The sequence below is a fragment of the Sphaeramia orbicularis genome, chromosome 10, assembly GCF_902148855.1.
Source record: "Sphaeramia orbicularis chromosome 10, fSphaOr1.1, whole genome shotgun sequence".
NCBI lineage: Eukaryota > Metazoa > Chordata > Actinopteri > Kurtiformes > Apogonidae > Sphaeramia > Sphaeramia orbicularis.
The window spans coordinates 28,461,089-28,487,284 of NC_043966.1; the positions used below are offsets into that span (position 1 = coordinate 28,461,089).

At 39.7% G+C, this 26,196-nt stretch overlaps 5 protein-coding genes across 6 annotated transcripts; all 5 read right to left on the minus strand.

Annotated features, from left to right (window-relative positions):
- Window positions 1–1,784: 1,784 nt before the first annotated feature.
- LOC115426593 (protocadherin alpha-C2-like) lies at window positions 1,785–7,426 on the minus strand. 2 transcript variants are annotated; one of them, XM_030144694.1, is made up of 3 exons: window positions 4,562–7,426; window positions 3,487–3,522; window positions 1,785–2,293 (listed from the first exon to the last, which is right to left on the minus strand). In XM_030144694.1, the coding sequence occupies exons 1-2, from the start codon at window positions 6,968–6,970 to the stop codon at window positions 3,511–3,513; spliced, it is 2,421 nt and encodes an 806-aa protein (XP_030000554.1). In that variant the 5' UTR covers window positions 6,971–7,426; the 3' UTR covers window positions 1,785–2,293; window positions 3,487–3,510. The 2 variants fall into 2 exon arrangements, with proteins under 2 accessions (XP_030000554.1, XP_030000553.1); XM_030144693.1 differs by lacking the exon at window positions 3,487–3,522.
- Window positions 7,427–9,512: 2,086 nt separating this feature from the next.
- Window positions 9,513–12,217, minus strand: LOC115426597 (protocadherin alpha-C2-like). Its single transcript, XM_030144698.1, has one exon. It carries the CDS (start codon window positions 11,922–11,924, stop codon window positions 9,513–9,515), a length of 2,412 nt encoding a protein of 803 aa, XP_030000558.1. The 5' UTR covers window positions 11,925–12,217.
- Window positions 12,218–12,923: 706 nt separating this feature from the next.
- Window positions 12,924–15,639, minus strand: LOC115426596 (protocadherin alpha-C2-like). Its single transcript, XM_030144696.1, has one exon. It carries the CDS (start codon window positions 15,333–15,335, stop codon window positions 12,924–12,926), a length of 2,412 nt encoding a protein of 803 aa, XP_030000556.1. The 5' UTR covers window positions 15,336–15,639.
- Window positions 15,640–16,347: 708 nt separating this feature from the next.
- On the minus strand, window positions 16,348–19,015 carry LOC115426595 (protocadherin alpha-C2-like). The gene has a single exon (XM_030144695.1). It carries the CDS (start codon window positions 18,757–18,759, stop codon window positions 16,348–16,350), a length of 2,412 nt encoding a protein of 803 aa, XP_030000555.1. The 5' UTR covers window positions 18,760–19,015.
- A 3,887-nt stretch (window positions 19,016–22,902) lies between these two features.
- Window positions 22,903–25,697, minus strand: LOC115427632 (protocadherin alpha-C2-like). Its single transcript, XM_030146253.1, has one exon. The coding sequence runs from the start codon at window positions 25,390–25,392 to the stop codon at window positions 22,918–22,920; it is 2,475 nt and encodes an 824-aa protein (XP_030002113.1). The 5' UTR covers window positions 25,393–25,697; the 3' UTR covers window positions 22,903–22,917.
- Between the last annotated feature and the right edge of the window lie 499 nt (window positions 25,698–26,196).

Consider the following 26,196-nt stretch of genomic DNA (forward strand, 5'->3'; position numbering starts at 1 on the left):
AATTACTTCAAATCAGCTTAACTTTAAACATCTATAATATTAAAATTGCATGCATATTAATGCTGCAGTAATATGAATTCAAAAATATCATATAATAGTGAAACAATGACAACAACTCATACAAACCCATAACCATTTCCTTAACAGGTTGACTAACATACATTAATACAACTACTACTAAAACCATGTCATTTAATTCAGAATCAACAGAGATATTATCTTTACGTTCATTGTTCTTCTTTTATTTAATTCATACAGATCAAATGATTGCATACAATAAACACACACATTGTACATTACTACCGCACCATATAGTATCACTGTACAAAAGTACTTACTGTAAATGTTTCCCTGTAACACATAATAGCTTTATACAAGTGAGCTATACTAAACAATAACAGTATATGATGTCTGATTGCTTAATGCTTTACATAGTAGCCAATACATGAATCTGATGGCACAGGATCCCCACTGTTTTAGTTCACATTATAGTCTGATAAGGTTCATACCATCTACTAGAAATTATAAAGATTTATTTTTCTTTTTTGTCATTTTTTGTCAGAAACCACAAGTACCACTGCAGGATTAGGGAGGCCATAGACATCAGAAAATGGGCCCGAGGATCATGAACAGGGATGAGGGATCCTATACCTTATCCCATGTCTGAGATGCTGTCCTCAGTGGGATGCCAGGCAGCGGGGGGCATAATCGTCCCCTGTCACCTGGCAAACCTGGATAAAACAGCTGATAATGACACTCACGGTAACTTCAAGTGACCCTTTTGAGGAGGGCTACAGGTGGAAGCCGAAATACGTCAAGGCAAAAAATTAACTTTTTTCCATCCTGTCTGACAAAAAAGAAAAAGAAATCATTATTATCTCACATTATGTTTAGTACTGGCACTGAAAAAGAGAGAACTATTCATAGATACAGATATATCATATACTGCATTTGTCCCTTATACCTGTGTCTGAAAATACATGTTGCATATGCAGGTACATACAGTAGATAGTAATACAAGTGATCACAGCTTCCATGTAAAGAATTCAAACACAATTTATGCTGTTATAGTACTGTAAAGCAAACAAGGTTGTTGTTAACGTTTTAGTTTTCAGTTCATTAGGCAATCTCAGAGAATATTAAGGATCATAAAAGTGAAAATACATGGTATGTTTATGTACGATAAGCAGTAGTTATAATGACACATTTATCAACCCATTCACAACAACTCACTTGGTTCATTTGTGTTCAGTTCAGTGCCCTGGACTCAATATTCTTCAAAGTGTCACGAGGGATGAAACACTTGCACAACCTAAAGTTAAAGTTTAAGTACTTTCATAAAAATTACCCATATTTCTCCTTCTTTCATCACACTATAAAACTCATCTAATTTCCTGTGAAGCCTTTCTAAAAAATCGTTTCCTAATAAATGTAATGTTAAATTTAGGGGGTTAATGTACTTAACAGTAAGGCTTAAATGAATTGATCGGTATTATACAATACTGTATGTAAAGCCGATGAAGGACTCACTATGTATTATTCCATGCAATAAAAACCTAAAGGCAGATGCATGAAGGCGTAAGGCCCCACTTTTACTAACATATAAAGCACAAAGTCATGTAGAAAACATACAACTACTAAAAGCTAGCCCATTTGCAGAATACAGCTTCCCTTCTGCTCCACACTTAATAGTCACGGTTGGTGCTTTTCTGACACTTAGTTAATTGTGCTATTGGCGGTTTCACGTCTTAACTTACACTGTATATTATAATACATCAACGCTGGAATGACAAAGCACAGAGGTTAAAAATGTAATATCCACCATGTGTTTCTTTTTTTAGAGAGGGAAAAGTCTCTTAAAGGCATTTCAACATTCCAGTGTCCACTCAAATTGTCTGTCATTTGGCTTCTTCAAATACATCTTGGTGCAATATTTTGTTTGGTCTTCATCATTACAAGCATCTCCTCTTGAATGTTTTAAAGATGTTGGTGTGACTGAAGCCATGCAGTCTCATCATGCATATTGAACAGACGGTGAGGCATTGTTGATTGGCTTTTCATGTGCTTAAAGAACAAAAGATGGAGAGAAGAGTGGTGCCCTTAATTAGCCTGTGTAGTTCTTCATGATTACTACACGACATGAGCGACGAGGACCAATCTAAGCGTGATAAACACTGGGGGCTCACTGGCAGGGATTTCTCCTTTCCTCTGTTAGGCATTCCTCTTCTCAAAAGTACAGGACACAGCTGGAGGTTTGGCCTTATGTAGAACTGCTGCTGCTGGTAGTGGATGCCTGCAGAAGAGACAAAAGAAATATACAATTTAGAAAAGCACCATAGCGTTTTCTATCACTAGCTAAATGGACACATGTCATGCAGCCGACGTCTGTCACTCAGGCAGGGGCTTCAAGCAGAAGACATAGTGGGTGTAGGGGTTGGGAAGATCCTTGAACGTCTACTGGTGAAGTGGCAGGTCTATCAATAACAACCATGCTACAAGGGGGGTAAGTGGTTGCTAGGTAACTGGGCGACTGCTTTCACTTACACCTCCCCTGCACAAAAAAGTGGGTCATATTTCACACTACTGTATATCACAGAGTAATTTAAGAGCTGTTCTGTGAAGTAAGAAACACTTTATCAAAGGAAAAAAAAGCATTCTTGTCAATGTAATCCTGAGTATAATCCCACTCATAAAAATCTAAATGCAGGGTAATAAATAATAAATTAGTGATTACTCAGCAGGGGTGAACACAGGTAAATATCCTCACATGCACACAATCCTTTTGACATGAAAAGTGAAAGAATTAAAGACATTTTCTTGACATTACAGCAAAAGCCAAATTGTGAGAAGAGTGAATGTTAGAAAACTGTTAGTAGAAGTAGCATGTTGGTGTTAAATGATTACTATTATATGGGATAAAGGGACAAGTGTGTAGCTCACGGACTGGATATTGTTAATTCTAATTCATATAAATGACTATAGGAGTTGACCTGGACTGACATTTTCTTGTCTGCAGAACTCAGTACACACTGTCAGACTGAAAATGTTAGTATGGTGTTTATTATGACATAGGTCTGTTTTTGTTTTTTTTTTTTGTTTTTTAACAAGAGTAGCTGTGCTTTATTTTTTTGATAAAAATACGTTGAAGGAGGGGAGTCCTAAAATACTCACAGGGTAGTGTTAATTACTAATGAGATAACACAAGTGCATTTATTAGTGTTATTTATAATTAGTTTGAACCAAAATGTGGGCATGAAAAGGCTAACAGAGGAGATTTGGCAAACTGCATGTGATGTCAACTGAGTGACCTTATGCGAAGAGTAAAAGAAGACAAAAAATAATATTAGGAAAGAAGAGAAAGTAATGATTTTCTTTAGGAAGGAAAACTAAACACTGAGAACAAAACAAAGACAAAAACAAACACTAAGTTCTTTAACATCATTCATGTAAGGGCATCCGGGTTGGGGGAGTGAGACTCCTGCATACCTCCAGCTGCAGAGTGGACTTCCCTCATTTAGGGTACTTTAGAGTGGGGAGAAAAGAAACAAGCAGTTCAATGGTCAAGTCATTACAAGCATAAAAAGGACTGTTGTGTATGTATCCTATAGTATAATCAAAGAATTTATGTTGACGAGCTAAGAAAGAAATGTGAGGGAAAATATGTTTTAACCATGTTTAGTGTGACCCTTTTTACAGCAGCTCATTACATTCAGAGAAAGTAGGTTAAACACACAGAGTTTAGATCTACATTTAGTCCCTCCACAAGCTAATACTTACCATGATAGATAGATAGATAGATAGATAGATAGATAGATAGATAGATAGATAGATAGATAGATAGATAGATAGGAGACAAAGATCATGAAATGAATATTGTGTGATAAGATTCAGGCACTTTGAGGAAAAGTATTTTGTAGGCTTTATAGCGTCATTGTGTTTCTATTTTCAGAAGGAAAAAAAGTTGTTTTTTTCATTCAAATGAAAAAAAAAAAAAAAAACAGACAAAAAATGATGAAGCAGTTACAACAAACCTTAAAGGAACTCCTCAAAGTGATAAAAAAAAAAAAAAATCCTAAAACAAGATACAAAAATAATGATATAACACAAAATTATACAAAAAAAAAGGAAGAACTGTTGGGGATTAAACTTTTAACAGGTTAATTGTGTTGATGGTTTAACTTTTTATTTCTTGGTACAAAAATTGTTTGTATTACTATTCTTTTTTAGAGTCACTATTGTGATTTAGTTGACCTTTACAAGGCTCAGCTTCCCCTAAACAGAACAGGTTGTCTAATCAGATAAATGTAGACCTACTTGGACGATCACCGAATGCATCAAAACTTAACATATTTTGAATAATTTATGAAGATTAACTTAATATTTTGTATGCTGGTCAGCAATACTTTTTTGAAGCTGATGCGAATGAAACCTGTATCAAAGTGAGGTTTGATACTAAATTAATTTTATAGATGTTATTTTTACTTACAGTATGTTAAAAAAAATAAAATAAAATAAAAAAATACTGCACTAGACGTTTTTGATCGTGCAACAAATTTAGTACCTGTAGAGTAGAAGCTGCAGAGTCACTAGTGTCAGTCACTCCTGTACTTCTCGGTATACTGGACACAATGTATCTGGAGCCCTTTGGCACAGGCTGTCTAACCACCAGCTTTCCTTTCCTGGTCTCTGCTAGAAACAGACTGTACCAGTAGGCATCGTTGGACACCAGAGTGGAGTCTGCAATGGTGGAGTTCCTCTCACTGATCACACTGTTCCTGCAGGGAGGAGCTGTTTTACTGGCCTTGGGTTTCTGACACTTGAGCACAATAGTGACCAATATGGTGATGAGCAGGAGAAATGACACTGAGCCCAGACCAATGACCAAATACAGGTTGAGGTCTGAGAAGATGTCATATTCTAGAGGCACCTCAGTCATGTCAGAGTAGGCCTTCACAGCAGTCTCCACTGTGGACAGCTTGATGGTGACTGTAGCGGACAGAGCAGGCTGTCCATTGTCCTTGGCAACAACCACCAGCTGCTGGTGGCGTGGATCTCTGTAACTGAACATCCTCATGGTCCGGATCTCTCCGTTGTATTGGTCCAGACTGAACAGGTTGGCATCAGTCACCTGGAGAAACTGGTAGGTAATCCGAGAGTTGTGCACTGAGTCTATGTCCAAGGCTATCACCTTGGCAACCAGGGAGCCTTTATCGGTGGATCTGGGGATCTTTTCCTCCACCACTGAGCCGTGGGCTCGCCACGGAGACACAATAACAGGAGCATTGTCGTTCTGATCCACAATGATGATGTGGACAGTCACGTTACTGCTGAGAGGAGGAGAACCAGAGTCTCTGGCCTCAATGTGGAAAAGAAACTCCTTCTCAATCTCATAGTCAAAGGTTTTCAGTGCGTAAAGGTTCCCGTTCTCTGGGTTGATGGAGAACAGCATGGACATGGAGGTGTTGGCTATCTCCTTCTCCAGGATGAAATAAACTAGATACTGGTTTTCATGGAGGTCAGGGTCAAACGCAGTGAGTGAACTGAGCAAGGCTCCTGGTGCATTATTCTCCATTACACGTATAGTATAAAATGACTGAGGGAACTGTGGAACATTATCATTAACATCCAGCAGCTCTAAAGCCATAGTTTCATTATCAGATAAAGGAGGAGAACCTCTGTCTGTAACAGTGAATGTAATGTCATATTCTGGAACCTTCTCACGGTCTAATGGTTCTGAAACCACTAACTCATAATAGTTATCAGAGGATTCCCTCAGTTTAAAAGGTAAATTTTCAGGAATAGTTAGATCAACTATCCCGTTATCACCTGAGTCCTTATCACTGACACTCACCACTGCGATCACTGTATCTACAGGCTCATTTTCTTTGATTGGACTCTGAAATGACTTAATAGAAATTTCTGGGTGGTTGTCGTTCATATCTGTCACCTGTATTGTCAGTTTACACTGTCCAGATAAGGAGTTTGGTCCTTTATCATTGGCAATAACCTCCATTTCATAAATCTTAAAATCTTCATAATTGATCATCTCTTTGACTCTGATTTCACCATTTTCTGGATTCAGGTTAAACATCTTCTGTGTTCTCTCTGATGTATACAGGCTGTATGAATACACTAACTCTGCGTTTGACCCTTCATCTAAATCTGTTGCATTCAGTTTAATCACTAGACTGCCAATCGGGGAGTTTTCCATAACATCTACATCATATTTGTCCGGATCAAATGAAGGGGCGTTGTCGTTCACATCAAGCACGCGCACAATGATGCTGGCTGTACCTGTGCGCGTGGGGACTCCTCCATCCACAGCTGTCAGTATTAGATTATGAACAGCCTGCTGCTCTCTGTCCAAAGCCTTTTTCAGAACCAAATCAGCAAACTTTGTTCCGTCTCTACCGGTTTGAATCTCTAACGCAAAATGTTCACTGGAGCTGAGGTGGTAGTTTTTCACAGAATTCGTTCCAACATCTGGGTCCACGGCATTATTTAAAGAGAATCTCTCTCCCACGGGGCTGGACTCAGATATGTCCAAATGCATCGTCCCGCGGCGAAAATGAGGAGCGTTATCATTAATGTCCAGAATTTCTATCTCGATATTAAACATCCGTATCGGATTTTCAATCGCAGCATCTAATTTAAGGAAACACGATGTGGTGGTTTTCCACGGACAGAGAAACTCTCTGTCGATCCTCTCCAAAACAAACAGCTCCCCTGTATCCTTATTGATGTCTAAATATTTTTTATTGGATACAACATCAATGCGCATTTTTCTTTTATTCAGGGTCTTCACATCCAGCCCCAAATCTGTAGCTAAATTCGCAACGACAGAACCCTCCTCCATTTCTTCGGGAACAGAATAATGGGTGACGGTGAATCCCACATCCATGACGGCTGATAGAAAAAGAAATATCGAAAAATACCGTTTCCACGTGTGCTCACGGGTATGACGCGCCATCCTGAAGAATTCCTTTACACTATTAAAATGTGCTGTAATCCAGATGTTGCGCAATTTAGAGTCAACGCTGAAATCAAGGGTGTCACTGGAAATGTTTGCAAGACAGTAAAAGTGACATGCGCAGACCACGATATCTGTCTGTCCCTCCGTCCAATAATCTGTTGAGAGAACGATGACCTCAGCAGTGATCTGTTTTCTTGGAATGTAGCGACGAATGTAGTTCCTACGAGCATTTGCAGCCTCTCCAAAACATAACTTTTCTGGATTTAAACGCAATGTGGCAACGCAAACATCCAACTCTTAGGTCTGAGGTGCAAGAAGAAATAAAAAATCACTGCACTTTAACTTACAATTCATGCCTCTAGAGCGTTTTTCTTTGTCTCACACATAAAACTAAAGGGCATGTTCTGGTATCCTATCTATTTTGCCCACTTTGGAATTGTTTAAAAAACAAAATAGCGGTGTATGTTTCAGTAAAATGCATAATGATGTCGAGAAAATCATTTTGGACCATGTTAGTGATGCATGATTCAGTTGCTGAAGCAAAACAGTAACATCAAGCATATCCAAAATTGATCCCTTTTAGGCTGATAATGCCTGTTTAAACTATGTATGGAACTCTTTTGTATTAATAGAGACATGATTCACTCGACTGAAAAGAAGTTCCATTAAACCAACACATGCTTATGATCATAATAACAACAAACATTTGTAAATAAGATTTGTTTAGATGATCAGTTGGGATGTTGCATTCACTTCTGCATGTAGTGTATAATTTTTAAACCTTCTTAATTTGCCTAATAATTTAACATCTGGCCCTCCTCGTAGATTCTAAAACTTGATATATTTTATGTATAAATATAGTGTTTAACATATTTCAAGCAATAGAATCTACAAGGTGGGCAAGAATGTTATTTTAGATTTTAAAAGTCAAACCTAATGATTTTGCTGTATTTTCCAAGATGATTTTCAAATTAGTTTAGGTCAAAAGGTCATGTTTGGTCACTATATGGAGCTGGATACATATTAAAGGCACTATTTAAGTGTTATATGTATGAATGATATAAAAGCTGATAAAATTGCATAAGAGCTTTGATGTGATTTTTAGGAAATATTCCTGGTGCAAGGTGATGGCAAATGGGGGTGAGTTAAGCTGCTGCTGTAGCATCTGCAGGTTTAGATATTCATTCATTAGCTGAACCAGCCTGGGGTCACAGGGGTCACTGGAGCCTATCCCAGCTACTTATGGGCGAAGGCTGGGTACACCCAGACATGTCACCAGTTCATCACAGGGCTGACATATAGAGACGAACAACCAATCACTCTCACATTCATACCTATGGGCAGTTTAGATTAACCAATTAACCTATCAGTCCACGTCTATGGATGAATAAATGGCATCTTATGATGACATTTATTGATATTCTTTAACTATCTAAACCTCTGTGAAGGAGGGGTGTAGATAGGTGTAGAATATCAATATATGTCATCATAACAAGAATCTTTCTTGGAATCAACGTGGGCAAAGGAGACAAACTCTTTCATCACAATAGGTTCAGGAATCATACAGTAAACCTCTGCACTCTCATCACATCCAGGACACAAACTGTTCAAACTCCTTCCCTATAGACGTTACTGAACACTACGCCAAAAGCAACAGATTCAAGGACAGTTTCTTTCCCGAGACAGTCACTCTGTTGAATGACAAACTGTAGCAGACAGTATATACCTCATATATTTGCACTATACTCCTTTTATTCCCCATTATTGGTTTTTGCACTATAGTTCATTTTCCTATTTGGGGTCACAGTATGTGTACAGTTCAGTGAAAAAGACTTGTTTTTTACCATAAGTTTTTTTGTTTGTTTGTTTTTGTTCCTATAGTTTTATACACATATTTATTATATACTACCTGAGAGCTAAGGACAGGCCAGACTCAAATTCCATGTTTATTTGCACAAACTTTAAAGTTGATTCTGATCCCGATACTTTTTCATTATATATTTTTTTTCCAATCATGGACATGAACAGTATCAGTTTGCATACGGTAAAAAGCTTATTTTGTATCATTAATAAATCCCAATCGTGTGTTTATTTAGTTTAAATTCATGTTTGACAAATTATATCCTATTTATCTTTAAAGTATGGGTGCAGACGTATCAAGACTAAAATAACAAGGCACACAAGGGAAAATATATATATATACTTTTTTTCCTCAAAATTGCTCACTGAATTCACAATAGTGATACTGAGGTACTGTAAAACTTTTGAACATGTTCAGAGGTTTGGTCTTAGGCATTTTAATCTTCAATATATGGTTGTTTACAAACGATTTAAATGTTTTTATTTAATTATTTTAAAAATGTTTACTTATTTGTTACTTTTTTTTATTTAGTATTCTTTAAATCCACTTTGAATTAATTAAGCTGTAAATAAATGCTGGAGTTCAGATTTCAGGGAAAGGGTGTGATTTAAGTGAAAAGAATATTTGAAAATCAGTTTGATGGAAATTTACTGTGTTATACAGCATTAGTCCTTTTTCTCATACCTGTAGAGTAGAAGCTGCAGAGTCACTAGTGTCAGTCACTCCTGTGCTTCTCGGTATACTGGACACAATATATCTGGAGCCCTTTGGCACAGGCTGTCTAACCACCAGCTTTCCTTTCCTGGTCTCTGCTAGAAACAGACTATACCAGTAGGCATCGTTGGACACCAGAGTGGAGTCTGCGATGGTGGAGTTCCTCTCACTGATCACACTGTTCCTGCAGGGAGGAGCTGTTTTACTGGCCTTGGGTTTCTGACACTTGAGCACAATAGTGACCAATATGGTGATGAGCAGGAGAAATGACACTGAGCCCAGACCAATGACCAAATACAGGTTGAGGTCTGAGAAGATGTCATATTCTAGAGGCACCTCAGTCATGTCAGAGTAGGCCTTCACAGCAGTCTCCACTGTGGACAGCTTGATGGTGACTGTAGCGGACAGAGCAGGCTGCCCGTTGTCCTTGGCAACGACCACCAGCTGCTGGTGGCGTGGATCTCTGTAACTGAACATCCTCATGGTCCGGATCTCTCCGTTGTATTGGTCCAGACTGAATAGGTTGGCATCAGTCACCTGGAGAAACTGGTAGGTAATCCGAGAGTTGTGCACCGAGTCTATGTCCAAGGCTATCACCTTGGCAACCAGGGAGCCTTTATCAGTGGATCTGGGGATCTTTTCCTCCACCACTGAGCCGTGGGCTCGCCACGGAGACACAATAACAGGAGCATTGTCGTTCTGATCCACAATGATGATGTGGACAGTCACGTTACTGCTGAGAGGAGGAGAACCAGAGTCTCTGGCCTCAATGTGGAAAAGAAACTCCTTCTCAATCTCATAGTCAAAGGTTTTCAGTGCGTAAAGGTTCCCGTTCTCTGGATTGATGGAGAACAGCATGGACATGGAGGTGTTGGCTATCTCCTTCTCCAGGATGAAATAAACTAGATACTGGTTTTCATGGAGGTCAGGGTCAAACGCAGTGAGTGAACTGAGCAAGGCTCCTGGTGCATTATTCTCCATTACACGTATAGTATAAAATGACTGAGGGAACTGTGGAACATTATCATTAACATCCAGCAGCTCTAAAGTCATAGTTTCATTATCAGATAAAGGAGGAGAACCTCTGTCTGTAACAGTGAATGTAATGTCATATTCTGGAACCTTCTCACGGTCTAATGGCTCTGAAACCACTAACTCATAATAGTTATCAGAGGATTCCCTCAGTTTAAAAGGTAAATTTTCAGGAATAGTTAGATCAACTATCCCGTTATCACCTGAGTCCTTATCACTGACACTCACCACTGCGATCACTGTATCTACAGGCTCATTTTCTTTGATTGGACTCTGAAATGACTTAATAGAAATTTCTGGGTGGTTGTCGTTCATATCTGTCACCTGTATTGTCAGTTTACACTGTCCAGATAAGGAGTTTGGTCCTTTGTCATTGGCAATAACCTCCATTTCATAAATCTTAAAATCTTCATAATTGATCATCTCTTTGACTCTGATTTCACCATTTTCTGGATTCAGGTTAAACATCTTCTGTGTTCTCTCTGATGTATACAGGCTGTATGAATACACTAACTCTGCGTTTGACCCTTCATCTAAATCTGTTGCATTCAGTTTAATCACTAGACTGCCAATCGGGGAGTTTTCCATAACATCTACATCATATTTGTCCGGATCAAATGAAGGGGCGTTGTCGTTCACATCAAGCACGCGCACTATGATGCTGGCTGTACCTGTGCGCGTGGGGACTCCTCCATCCACAGCTGTCAGTATTAGATTATGAACAGCCTGCTGCTCTCTGTCCAAAGCCTTTTTCAGAACCAAATCAGCAAACTTTGTCCCGTCTCTACCGGTCTGAATCTCAATGGAGAAATGTTCACTGGAGCTGAGGTGGTAGTTTTTCACAGAATTCGTTCCAACATCTGGGTCCACAGCATTATTTAAAGAGAATCTCTCTCCAACGGGGCTGGACTCAGATATGTCCAAATGCATCGTCCCGCGGCGAAAATGAGGAGCGTTATCATTAATGTCCAGAATTTCCACCTCGATGTTAAACATCCGTATGGGATTTTCAATTGTGGTGTCTAATTTAAGGAAGCAGACCGTCGTTTTCAGTGGGCACAAAAACTCCCTATCTATCCTCTCCAGAATAAACAGCTCTCCCGTGTCCTTATTGATGTCTAAATATTTTTTATTACCCACAACATCGATGCGCATTTGTCTTCCTTTAAGCGTCTTCACGTCCAGTCCCAAATCTGCTGCTAAATTCGCAACGACAGAGCCTTCCTCCATTTCTTCGGGAATAGAATAATGGGTGACGGTGGATACTGCGTCCATGAAGGCAGAAAGAAAGAAAAGTAACAACACGTACCGTCTCCAGAAAAACTGATGGGTTTGATGAGTCATTATGAAGTTTAATTTTATTCCGTCTTTACGCGTCGAACCGTGTAGATATCCTTACTGAATAAATTAACGCAAGGGTTTTATTGATATGAAACCTTTTTAGGCTGGACCACCAGTGACATAGCCAACATTTAGTACAATGACTGTTCTCCCTCCAATGAACGCTCCTGAAGGCTGTGAGCTCATCACTGAATGTATTTTCATGGGCAACAGCGACGAAAATTGCCGAGGAGGAGCATGTACAACATTTCGTAAACAACGCAATAAATATTATTTTACACAATTTAAAATAATAATTGTAACATGGCATTAATAGCTGAAAAAAAAAACAATTTTGCTGAAGTTTTATCAATGAACATGGAGTAGACTTATAAATATAAACACCCAAAATTTTTGCTATAGTTTATTACTTTTTCATTTCTTGCTAAAACTTTCATTACCCACAAACGGATGAGGTAACTGTAAATATTTGGTTAATCCTCTTTCCTTTATGTTCCACTACTTGTACCAACACGTTTTTGTCAATGATAAAACACAATATTAAAACTTGAAATTACCTTTGGATGTATATTCACAAACAGGTTTTTATAAACACTATTTATGTGATATTTTACGAATATGGATTGCGGATTCTCTAACTTGATTTTTCTAATATGTAAAGACATTCATGTTGTAACATCAAGAATATGTATTAATAGACTGAGACAAATTTGTACACTTTTCACCTAAATTACCTAGTTCGTTAGTTAGTTTTCCTCAAATTGTATCGAGTTTTACTTAAAATCTAACTATAACATTGCCAGAACATGTAGAGTAATGGTCAGTTGAAATTATATAACACTATCTAATTACTGAAAGAAGAAGATAATCCTTCAAGTACTAAAAGCACAGGAAGGTTACAATTGTCCGGAGAATCAAAAAAGTGTCTGATAACTGTCTGAGAAACCAAATTGGATGTTTTCTAAGTACTACTATGTTTTGCATGTTACTTTTAAAATATTCTCATACCTGTAGAGTAGAAGCTGCAGAGTCACTAGTGTCAGTCACTCCTGTACTTCTCGGTATACTGGACACAATGTATCTGGAGCCCTTTGGCACAGGCTGTCTAACCACCAGCTTTCCTTTCCTGGTCTCTGCTAGAAACAGACTGTACCAGTAGGCATCGTTGGACACCAGAGTGGAGTCTGCGATGGTGGAGTTCCTCTCACTGATCACACTGTTCCTGCAGGGAGGAGCTGTTTTACTGGCCTTGGGTTTCTGACACTTGAGCACAATAGTGACCAATATGGTGATGAGCAGGAGAAATGACACTGAGCCCAGACCAATGACCAAATACAGGTTGAGGTCTGAGAAGATGTCATATTCTAGAGGCACCTCAGTCATGTCAGAGTAGGCCTTCACAGCAGTCTCCACTGTGGACAGCTTGATGGTGACTGTAGCAGACAGAGCAGGCTGTCCGTTGTCCTTGGCAACCACAACCAGCTGCTGGTGGCGTGGATCTCTGTAACTGAACATCCTCATGGTCCGGATCTCTCCGTTGTATTGGTCCAGACTGAATAGGTTGGCATCAGTCACCTGGAGAAACTGGTAGGTAATCCGAGAGTTGTGCACCGAGTCTATGTCCAAGGCTATCACCTTGGCAACCAGGGAGCCTTTATCGGTGGATCTGGGGATCTTTTCCTCCACCACTGAGCCGTGGGCTCGCCACGGAGACACAATAACAGGAGCATTGTCGTTCTGATCCACAATGATGATGTGGACAGTCACGTTACTGCTGAGAGGAGGAGAACCAGAGTCTCTGGCCTCAATGTGGAAAAGAAACTCCTTCTCAATCTCATAGTCAAAGGTTTTCAGTGCGTAAAGGTTCCCGTTCTCTGGATTGATGGAGAACAGCATGGACATGGAGGTGTTGGCTATCTCCTTCTCCAGGATGAAATAAACTAGATACTGGTTTTCATGGAGGTCAGGGTCAAACGCAGTGAGTGAACTGAGCAAGGCTCCTGGTGCATTATTCTCCATTACACGTATAGTATAAAATGACTGAGGGAACTGTGGAACATTATCATTAACATCCAGCAGCTCTAAAGTCATAGTTTCATTATCAGATAAAGGAGGAGAACCTCTGTCTGTAACAGTGAATGTAATGTCATATTCTGGAACCTTCTCACGATCTAATGGCTCTGAAACAACTAACTCATAATAGTTATCAGAGGATTCCCTCAGTTTAAAAGGTAAATTTTCAGGAATAGTTAGATCAACTATCCCGTTATCACCTGAGTCCTTATCACTGACACTCACCACTGCGATCACTGTATCTACAGGCTCATTTTCTTTGATTGGACTCTGAAATGACTTAATAGAAATTTCTGGGTGGTTGTCGTTCATATCTGTCACCTGTATTGTCAGTTTACACTGTCCAGATAAGGAGTTTGGTCCTTTATCATTGGCAATAACCTCCATTTCATAAATCTTAAAATCTTCATAATTGATCATCTCTTTGACTCTGATTTCACCATTTTCTGGATTCAGGTTAAACATCTTCTGTGTTCTCTCTGATGTATACAGGCTGTATGAATACACTAACTCTGCGTTTGACCCTTCATCTAAATCTGTTGCATTCAGTTTAATCACTAGACTGCCAATCGGGGAGTTTTCCATAACATCTACATCATATTTGTCCGGATCAAATGAAGGGGCGTTGTCGTTCACATCAAGCACGCGCACTATGATGCTGGCTGTACCTGTGCGCGTGGGGACTCCTCCATCCACAGCTGTCAGTATTAGATTATGAACAGCCTGCTGCTCTCTGTCCAAAGCCTTTTTCAGAACCAAATCAGCAAACTTTGTCCCGTCTCTACCGGTCTGAATCTCAATGGAGAAATGTTCACTGGAGCTGAGGTGGTAGTTTTTCACAGAATTCGTTCCAACATCTGGGTCCACAGCATTATTTAATGAGAATCTCTCTCCAACGGGGCTGGACTCAGATATGTCCAAATGCATCGTCCCGCGGCGAAAATGAGGAGCGTTATCATTAATGTCCAGAATTTCCACCTCGATATTAAACATCCGTATGGGATTTTCAATGGTAGCATCTAATTTAAGGAAGCATGATGTTGTTGTCTTCAACGGGCACAATAACTCTCTATCTATTCTTTCGGAGATGAACAGCTCTCCCGTTTCTCTGTTAATGTCAATATATTTCTTATTTCCTACTACATCTACTCGCATTTTTCTTTTATTCAGAGTCCTGACATCCAATCCCAAATCTGTCGCTAAATTGGCAACGACAGAGCCTTCCTCCATTTCTTCGGGAACAGAATAATGGGTGACGGGGGAAACCGTGTCCACGATAAAAGAAAGAAAGAGAAATACTGAAACGTACCCTCTCCGTGAACAGCAAATAAGAAGAGCCATTGCGAATAATCTTTTTTGGTTAAATCCTTGAAAAGATCTAGTTAGAAAAAAATAGGTATGCTGATTAAAGATGAAAAGTGAGAAGGGTCTTGAGTAACGGCGTTTCTGTTTGCTGTTAATAATAGAGGGGTGGTATGGTTATGTCTGCTTTTCCAGCCTCCAATCAAACATCGCGAGAAGGATGACCTCATCAGTTCACATTTTTGTGGAGAGCAGCGACGTCAATAGACCTTTGAGGAACCTTTACACATCGTCAAGTAGTTTTTGCATTTCATCTTTTGTAAAGGAAAAACTGTGAGCATGCTTGGATCATCTAATTATGGATTATACAATGTTTTATAGTATAGATTTTCCCACGGTGTTCCAATGGACAACTACTCCATTTTATTCCGTTTTTTTTTTTAATTAGTTTTTCAAGGTTGTTATATTTCCTGCTTTACAAGTATATATATATATATATATATATATATATATATATATATATATATATATATATATATATATATTTTTTTTTTTTTTTTTTTTTTTTGCCATATGACCTTCCTCACTTTCTATTATGCAAAACAAAGAATACCATTATCTCGAAGCTGCCCACGACTTTATGTAAATCCATGTTGAAAAACAGTTTCCATAACTGTTTTATGACATTTTAATGTGCTTGTTAAATGTTTTGAATGCATTTTTGTTGTGTAACAGACTGCACCATATGTAACAGCCACTTACTGCAAAGTGGATGAACTATGGAGAAAACAACGCTCTGAAATGGATTACAAATATGTCTGATTTGTTTGAAGAGACATGATAGAGTTTACTTGATGGATTTGTGTTATTGCAGACTATTTTGGTAACTACTGAAAAATTATATTACATTTTTTAAATGTTAATTAAATGAATAAAATTGTTTTTTATATGTACTTTTAGAATACAAGACAGAGACTGGCACATTTCTTTGTATATTTAAAGGACATGCTTGGCAAGTATCTGAACAGAACCAATTGATTTGATATGTATCTCATACCTGCAGAGTAGAAGCTGCAGAGTCACTAGTGTCAGTCACTCCTGTGCTTCTCGGTATACTGGACACAATGTATCTGGAGCCCTTTGGCACAGGCTGTCTAACCACCAGCTTTCCTTTCCTGGTCTCTGCTAGAAACAGACTGTACCAGTAGGCATCGTTGGACACCAGAGTGGAGTCTGCGATGGTGGAGTTCCTCTCACTGATCACACTGTTCCTGCAGGGAGGAGCTGTTTTACTGGCCTTGGGTTTCTGACACTTGAGCACAATAGTGACCAATATGGTGATGAGCAGGAGAAATGACACTGAGCCCAGACCAATGACCAAATACAGGTTGAGGTCTGAGAAGATGTCATATTCTAGAGGCACCTCAGTCATGTCAGAGTAGGCCTTCACAGCAGTCTCCACTGTGGACAGCTTGATGGTGACTGTAGCGGACAGAGCAGGCTGCCCGTTGTCCTTGGCAACGACCACCAGCTGCTGGTGGCGTGGATCTCTGTAACTGAACATCCTCATGGTCCGGATCTCTCCGTTGTATTGGTCCAGACTGAACAGGTTGGCATCAGTCACCTGGAGAAACTGGTAGGTAATCCGAGAGTTGTGCACCGAGTCTATGTCCAAGGCTATCACCTTGGCAACCAGGGAGCCTTTATCGGTGGATCTGGGGATCTTTTCCTCCACCACTGAGCCGTGGGCTCGCCACGGAGACACAATAACAGGAGCATTGTCGTTCTGATCCACAATGATGATGTGGACAGTCACGTTACTGCTGAGAGGAGGAGAACCAGAGTCTCTGGCCTCAATGTGGAAAAGAAACTCCTTCTCAATCTCATAGTCAAAGGTTTTCAGTGCGTAAAGGTTCCCGTTCTCTGGATTGATGGAGAACAGCATGGACATGGAGGTGTTGGCTATCTCCTTCTCCAGGATGAAATAAACTAGATACTGGTTTTCATGGAGGTCAGGGTCAAACGCAGTGAGAGAACTGAGCAAGGCTCCTGGTGCATTATTCTCCATTACACGTATAGTATAAAATGACTGAGGGAACTGTGGAACATTATCATTAACATCCAGCAGCTCTAAAGTCATAGTTTCATTATCAGATAAAGGAGGAGAACCTCTGTCTGTAACAGTGAATGTAATGTCATATTCTGGAACCTTCTCGCGGTCTAATGGCTCTGAAACAACTAACTCATAATAGTTATCAGAGGATTCCCTCAGTTTAAAAGGCATATGATCTGGAATGTGAAGATCAACCACTCCATTATCACCTGAGTCCTTATCACTGACACTAACTACTGCTATCACTGTGTCTAATTTGATGTCTTCACTGACTGGACTCTGAAATGATTTAATAGATATTTGTGGATGGTTATCATTCATATCTTCAACCATAATTTTCACTGTACACTGTCCTGATAAAATATTGGTTCCTTTGTCTGTTGCTATAACTTCCATGTCATAAATCTTAAAATCTTCATAGTTTAAAACTCCCTTAACTGTAATTTCACCCGTGGACGGATTCAGATTAAATGTTTCTTGTGTTTTTTCTGAGGTATAAAGACTATACGAATATATCAAATCAGAATTTGATCCTTCATCTAAGTCTGTCGCATTTAGATGAATTACAAGACTTCCAAAAGGAGAGTTTTCCATTATTTTGATATTGTAAGTTTGTTGATCAAATTTCGGTGCGTTATCGTTTGTGTCTAAAACCCGAACAATTACACTTGCGGTGCCGGAACGAGCGGGTGTACCGCCATCTACAGCAGTTAGTATCAAATTATGAACAGCCTGTTGTTCGCGATCTAAAGTCTTTTTCAAAATTAAATCCGCCGATTTTGACCCATCTCTTCCGGTCTGAACCTCAATAGCAAAGTGTTCACTCGCGCTCACGTGATACGTTTTCACGGTGTTAATCCCGACATCAGGGTCAACTGCGTTACTGAGGGAAAATCTTTCTCCAGCAGGTGTTGACTCAGATATGTCCAAGTGTATGACACCCCTTCGAAACTGAGGGGCGTTGTCATTTATGTCCAGAATCTCCAGCTCTATGTTGAATATACGCACAGGATTTTCAAGTATCACTTCCAATTTTAGGTAACAAGATGTCAGCGTTTGTGTGCAAAGATGTTCCCTGTCAATTTTCTCCACTATGTAAATCTCACCAGTCTCTTTGTTCACATCAACGTATTTTTTGTTGGTGATCACATCAAGGCGCATCTTCCTTTTGCTCAGTGTTTTAACATCCAGGCTGAGATCCGTCGCAAGGTTAGAGACGACTGATCCTACTTTCATCTCCTCTGGTATGGAATAATGAGTCACTGAAGCTTTTACAATATGAACGAAAGAAAGAAAAACGACAAGCGCCACGTACCTTCCCCACGACTGCATTGTTTGGTCACACCGCATTGTTATTTATCTGCTCTCCTTTTGCAGCAAGTCAGTCCATATAAAGATATCCACGGATTTCAAACCTTGGAATTAATATTGCTGTCCAGTCCTTTTGGTTACAGTAGACAAAAAGATGCGCAAAAATACGTAGGAAAATAAATCCCCTTCAAATATGAGTTTCAGCACCACGGAGCTGTCCGGCTGCTCGCGTTTCTTTGCATTGTATAACTCCCTGTCATGGCGACCGTGGGTTCTCCAGTTTATCTAGTCAACAGCGACACACTTTGCAATCTGTATAACAGCGAGACATTTTAGAATGTCTAAAATGCTGCAATTTTAAAGAGTGCTCATATGTCTCCTAAATATTAAACTTAAATCGTTTAAGTTTTGTGTGTTTCGGTTAAAAACCCTGAACTCTCAGCGTAAATGGGACTGTTTTTAACAAAAACAGTCATTTAATACTAGTTTATCTGTACCAATCAGAAACAAATTTTATAGAATAAGAAGGAGACAATGTGGAAAATAACCCACGTGTTAGGAGAAAAAACAGTGTTACAATACCCTTCCAGAACATCGTTTTTTTTTTTTTTTTTAAATTTTTAATAATATTCTAGCTATAGAATTGGTAAAGTGGGTAATGTGCTCTAAAGTAACACAAAAATATGCCCCATGGAATATATTTACAGTATGGAATAAATAATATTTTAGATTCTTATCCTTGCCTTCCCTAAACTTCACATTATGTTCTCTTTTACCTATTGACTGGCTAATGGTAGAGAAAGAGAAAGCATGTGATGAATCAGGTTAAAAACTCTATAGTGTGACAGCAACCACGTTGATCCTCTCAACTTTATAGACTAAAGTATCATTGGCTGGAAAATGAAAAACTAAAAAGTATGTTTATCAATGAGAAATACATTACTATTGCTCCTACCTGCAGAGTAGAAGCTGCAGAGTCACTAGTGTCAGTCACTCCTGTGCTTCTCGGTATACTGGACACAATGTATCTGGAGCCCTTTGGCACAGGCTGTCTAACCACCAGCTTTCCTTTCCTGGTCTCTGCTAGAAACAGACTGTACCAGTAGGCATCGTTGGACACCAGAGTGGAGTCTGCGATGGTGGAGTTCCTCTCACTGATCACACTGTTCCTGCAGGGAGGAGCTGTTTTACTGGCCTTGGGTTTCTGACACTTGAGCACAATAGTGACCAATATGGTGATGAGCAGGAGAAATGACACTGAGCCCAGACCAATGACCAAATACAGGTTGAGGTCTGAGAAGATGTCATATTCTAGAGGCACCTCAGTCATGTCAGAGTAGGCCTTCACAGCAGTCTCCACTGTGGACAGCTTGATGGTGACTGTAGCGGACAGAGCAGGCTGCCCGTTGTCCTTGGCAACGACCACCAGCTGCTGGTGGCGTGGATCTCTGTAACTGAACATCCTCATGGTCCGGATCTCTCCGTTGTATTGGTCCAGACTGAACAGGTTGGCATCAGTCACCTGGAGAAACTGGTAGGTAATCCGAGAGTTGTGCACCGAGTCTATGTCCAAGGCTATCACCTTGGCAACCAGGGAGCCTTTATCGGTGGATCTGGGGATCTTTTCCTCCACCACTGAGCCGTGGGCTCGCCACGGAGACACAATAACAGGAGCATTGTCATTCTGATCCACAATGATGATGTGGACAGTCACGTTACTGCTGAGAGGAGGAGAACCAGAGTCTCTGGCCTCAATGTGGAAAAGAAACTCCTTCTCAATCTCATAGTCAAAGGTTTTCAGTGCGTAAAGGTTCCCGTTCTCTGGGTTGATGGAGAACAGCATGGACATGGAGGTGTTGGCTATCTCCTTCTCCAGGATGAAATAAACTAGATACTGGTTTTCATGGAGGTCAGGGTCAAACGCAGTGAGTGAACTGAGCAAGGCTCCTGGTGCATTATTCTCCATTACACGTATAGTATAAAATGACTGAGGGAACTGTGGAACATTATCATTAACATCCAGCAGCTCTAAAGTCATAGTTTCATTATCAGATAAAGGAGGAGAACCTCTGTCTGTAACAGTGAATGTAATGTCATATTCTGGAACCTTCTCGCGGTCTAATGGCTCTGAAACCACTAACTCATAATAGTTATCAGAGGATTCCCTCAGTTTAAAAGGCATATGATCTGGAATGTGAAGATCAACCACTCCATTATCACCTGAGTCCTTATCACTGACACTTACTACTGCTATCACTGTGTCTAATTTGATGTCTTCACTGACTGGACTCTGAAATGATTTAATAGATATTTGTGGATGGTTATCATTCATATCTTCAACCATAATTTTTATTGTACACTGTCCTGATAAACTATTGGTTCCTTTGTCTGTTGCTATAACCTCCATGTCATAAATCTTAAAATCTTCATAGTTTAAAACTCCCTTAACTGTAATTTCACCCGTGGACGGATTCAGATTAAATGTTTCTTGTGTTTTTTCTGAGGTATAAAGACTGTAAGAATATATTAAATCAGAATTTGATCCTTCATCTAAATCTGTTGCATTTAGATGAATTACAAGACTTCCAATAGGAGAGTTTTCCATTATTTTGATATTGTAAGTTTGTTGATCAAATTTCGGTGCGTTATCATTTGTGTCTAAAACCTGAACAATTACACTTGCGGTCCCGGAACGAGCGGGTGTACCGCCATCTACAGCCGTTAGTATTAAATTATGAACAGCCTGCTGTTCGCGATCTAAGGTTTTTGTCAAAATTAAATCCGCTGATTTTGAACCATCTCTTCCAGTCTGAACCTCAATAGCGAAGTGTTCACTTGTACTCAGATGATACGTTTTCACGGTGTTAATCCCGACATCAGGGTCAACTGCGTTACTGAGGGAAAATCTTTCTCCAGCAGGTGTTGACTCAGATATGTCCAAGTGTATGACACCCCTTCGAAACTGAGGGGCGTTGTCATTTATGTCCAGAATCTCCAGCTCTATGTTGAATATACGCACAGGATTTTCAAGTATCACTTCCATTTTTAAATAACACGAAGCCAGCTTTGTGCAAAGATGTTCTCTGTCAATTTTCTCCACTACGTAAAGCTCACCAGTCTCTTTGTTCACATCTAGATATTTTTTGTTGGCAATTAGATCAAGGCGCATTTTTCTTCGGCTTAGTGTTTTAACATCCAGGCTGAGATCCGTTGCAACGTTAGAGACGACTGATCCTACTTTCATCTCCTCTGGTATGGAATAATGAGTCACTGAAGCTTTTATAATGTGAACGAAAGAAAGAAAAACGACAAGCGCCACGTACCTTCCCCATGACTGCATTGTTTGGTCACACCGCATTGTTATTTATCTGCTCTCCTTTTGCAGCAAGTCAGTCCATATAAAGCAATCCACGGATTTCAAACCTTGTACTTAATATCCCGATCCAGCCCTTTTCGTTACAATAGAAACAAAGATTCGCACCAATACGTGGGAAAATAAATCCCCTTCAAATATGAGTTTCAGCACCACGGAGCTGTCCGGCTGCTCGCGTTTCTTTGCATTGTATAACTCCCTGTCATGGCGACCGTGGGTTCTCCAGTTTATCTAGTCAACAGCGACACACTTTGCCAACTGTATAACAGCGAGATATTTTAAAATGACTAAAATGCAACAATTTTAAAGAGTGCTCAAATGTTTGCTAAATATTCACCTTAAATCATTTAAGTTTGGTGTACTTCAGTTAAAAACCCTGAACTCTCAGCGTAAATGGGACTGTTTTTAACAAAAACAGTCATTTAATAGTAGTTTATCTGTACCAATAAGACACAAAGTTTATAGAATAAGAGAGTAACAATGTGAAAAATAACTGACATGTTAGGGGAAAGAACAGTGTTACAATACCCCACCAAAACATCCTTTTTGGATTTTTTAAATAATATTCTACCAATAGAATTGGTAAAGTGGATTATGTCTTCTACAGTAACACAAAAAATATGCCCCATGGAGTATATTTACAGTATGGAATAAATACTTTTTTTAGATTCTTATCCTTGCCTTCCCTAAACTTCACATTATGTTCTCTTGTACCTATTGACAGACTACAGGTAGAGAAAGAGAAAGCATGTGATAAATCAGGTTGAAAACTAGATGGTGTGACAACCACCACGTTGATCCTCTCAACTTTATAGACTAAAGTATCATAGGCTGGAAAATGAAAAACTAAAAAGTGTGTGTATCAATGAGAAATATATTACTATTGCTCCTACCTGCAGAGTAGAAGCTGCAGAGTCACTAGTGTCAGTCACTCCTGTGCTTCTCGGTATACTGGACACAATGTATCTGGAGCCCTTTGGCACAGGCTGTCTAACCACCAGCTTTCCTTTCCTGGTCTCTGCTAGAAACAGACTGTACCAGTAGGCATCGTTGGACACCAGAGTGGAGTCTGCGATGGTGGAGTTCCTCTCACTGATCACACTGTTCCTGCAGGGAGGAGCTGTTTTACTGGCCTTGGGTTTCTGACACTTGAGCACAATAGTGACCAATATGGTGATGAGCAGGAGAAATGACACTGAGCCCAGACCAATGACCAAATACAGGTTGAGGTCTGAGAAGATGTCATATTCTAGGGGCATCTCAGTCATGTCAGAGTAGGCCTTCACAGCAGTCTCCACTGTGGACAGCTTGATGGTGACTGTAGCGGACAGAGCAGGCTGCCCGTTGTCCTTGGCAACGACCACCAGCTGCTGGTGGCGTGGATCTCTGTAACTGAACATCCTCATGGTCCGGATCTCTCCGTTGTATTGGTCCAGACTGAACAGGTTGGCATCAGTCACCTGGAGAAACTGGTAGGTAATCCGAGAGTTGTGCACCGAGTCTATGTCCAAGGCTATCACCTTGGCAACCAGGGAGCCTTTATCGGTGGATCTGGGGATCTTTTCCTCCACCACTGAGCCGTGGGCTCGCCACGGAGACACAATAACAGGAGCATTGTCGTTCTGATCCACAATGATGATGTGGACAGTCACGTTACTGCTGAGAGGAGGAGAACCAGAGTCTCTGGCCTCAATGTGGAAAAGAAACTCCTTCTCAATCTCATAGTCAAAGGTTTTCAGTGCGTAAAGGTTCCCGTTCTCTGGATTGATGGAGAACAGCATGGACATGGAGGTGTTGGCTATCTCCTTCTCCAGGATGAAATAAACTAGATACTGGTTTTCATGGAGGTCAGGGTCAAATGCAGTGAGTGAACTGAGCAAGGCTCCTGGTGCATTATTCTCCATTACACGTATAGTATAAAATGACTGAGGGAACTGTGGAACATTATCATTAACATCCAGCAGCTCTAAAGTCATAGTTTCATTATCAGATAAAGGAGGAGAACCTCTGTCTGTAACAGTGAATGTAATGTCATATTCTGGAACCTTCTCACGGTCTAATGGTTCTGAAACAACTAACTCATAATAGTTATCAGAGGATTCTCTCAGTTTAAAAGGCATATGATCTGGAATGTGAAGATCAACCACTCCATTATCACCTGAGTCCTTATCACTGACACTTACTACTGCTATCACTGTGTCTAATTTGATGTCTTCACTGACTGGACTCTGAAATGATTTAATAGATATTTGTGGATGGTTATCATTCATATCTTCAACCATAATTTTTATTGTACACTGTCCTGATAAACTATTGGTTCCTTTGTCTGTTGCTATAACTTCCATGTCATAAATCTTAAAATCTTCATAGTTTAAAACTCCCTTAACTGTAATTTCACCCGTGGACGGATTCAGATTAAATGTTTCTTGTGTTTTTTCTGAGGTATAAAGACTGTAAGAATATATTAAATCAGAATTTGATCCTTCATCTAAATCTGTTGCATTTAGATGAATTACAAGACTTCCAATAGGAGAGTTTTCCATTATTTTGATATTGTAAGTTTGTTGATCAAATTTAGGTGCGTTATCATTTGTGTCTAAAACCTGAACAATTACACTTGCGGTGCCGGAACGAGCGGGTGTACCGCCATCTACAGCCGTTAGTATTAAATTATGAACAGCCTGCTGTTCGCGATCTAAGGTTTTTGTCAAAATTAAATCCGCTGATTTTGACCCATCTCTTCCAGTCTGAACCTCAATAGCAAAGTGTTCACTTGCGCTCACGTGATACGTTTTCACGGTGTTAATCCCGACATCAGGGTCAACTGCGTTACTGAGGGAAAATCTTTCTCCAGCAGGTGTTGACTCAGATATGTCCAAGTGTATGACACCCCTTCGAAACTGAGGGGCGTTGTCATTTATGTCCAGAATCTCCAGCTCTATGTTGAATATACGCACAGGATTTTCAAGTATCACTTCCATTTTCAAATAACATGATGTCAGTGTTTTTGTGCAAAGATGTTCCCTGTCAATTTTCTCCACTACGTAAATCTCACCAGTCTCTTTGTTCACATCTAGATATTTTTTGTTGGCAATTAGATCAAGGCGCATTTTTCTTCGGCTTAGTGTTTTAACATCCAGGCTGAGATCCGTTGCAACGTTAGAGACGACTGATCCTACTTTCATCTCCTCTGGTATGGAATAATGAGTCACTGAAGCTTTTATAATGTGAACGAAAGAAAGAAAAACGACAAGCGCCACGTACCTTCCCCATGACTGCATTGTTTGGTCACACCGCATTGTTATTTATCTGCTCTCCTTTTGCAGCAAGTCAGTCCATATAAAGCAATCCACGGATTTCAAACCTTGTACTTAAAATTTCGATCCAGCCCTTTTCGTTGCAGTAGAAACAAAGATGCTCACCAATACGTGAGAAAATAAACCGCCTTCAAATGCGAGTTTCAGCACCACGGAGCTGTCCGGCTGCTCGCGTTTCTTTGCATTGTATAACTCCCTGTCATGGCGACCGTGGGTTCTCCAGTTTATCTAGTCAACAGCGACACACTTTGCAAACTGTGTAACAGCTAAACAACTAAAAATGGTTTAAACCTGCAATATTTTAAAGTTTGCCCGAGTGGTTTCTACAGATTTAGCTTCAGGAATAATTTAGCTCAGAATTTGGAGGCTGTATGCTTTCAGGTGCAGCCCGCAATTCACACCAAAATTTGGATTGAATTTAAAAATACCTTCATACAGCCTAATGATTGTGTATCTCTACAAACAATATAAAAGGTTTTTGAAAATTGGGCAATGACAAACTGCAAATTATCTTAAGTGTCACAAACCGTATTCAACCACCCTCTCCAAAAGTTCTGCTTTTTTGTTCACAATAAGTACACTTGAAAATTGGAATAACCAGAGTGGGTTTTAAGTACCAATGAAACATCAAAATATATACCCTTCAGAGTCACTATAGAGTATACAAGAAACTATGTTTTTAGATTCTTAACATTACATTCCCTAATATTTACATGTTGTTCCCTTTAATCTATTCACAGAAGATAGACTATTATTAAAAAAAAAAAAAAAAAAAAAAAAAAAAAA

Coding starts and splice junctions, on each gene's coding strand:
- LOC115426597 (XM_030144698.1), bottom strand. CDS start 11,924: ATGACTCATCAAACCCATCAGTTTTTCTGGAGACGGTACGTGTTGTTA.
- LOC115426595 (XM_030144695.1), bottom strand. CDS start 18,759: ATGCGGTGTGACCAAACAATGCAGTCGTGGGGAAGGTACGTGGCGCTT.
- LOC115426593 (XM_030144693.1), bottom strand. CDS start 6,970: ATGGCGCGTCATACCCGTGAGCACACGTGGAAACGGTATTTTTCGATA. Junction 2,294..4,561: donor CTGCAGCTTCTACTCTACAG/GTACTAAATTTG, acceptor TCTCTTCTGCAG/GCATCCACTACCAGCAGCAG.
- LOC115426596 (XM_030144696.1), bottom strand. CDS start 15,335: ATGGCTCTTCTTATTTGCTGTTCACGGAGAGGGTACGTTTCAGTATTT.
- LOC115427632 (XM_030146253.1), bottom strand. CDS start 25,392: ATGCGGTGTGACCAAACAATGCAGTCATGGGGAAGGTACGTGGCGCTT.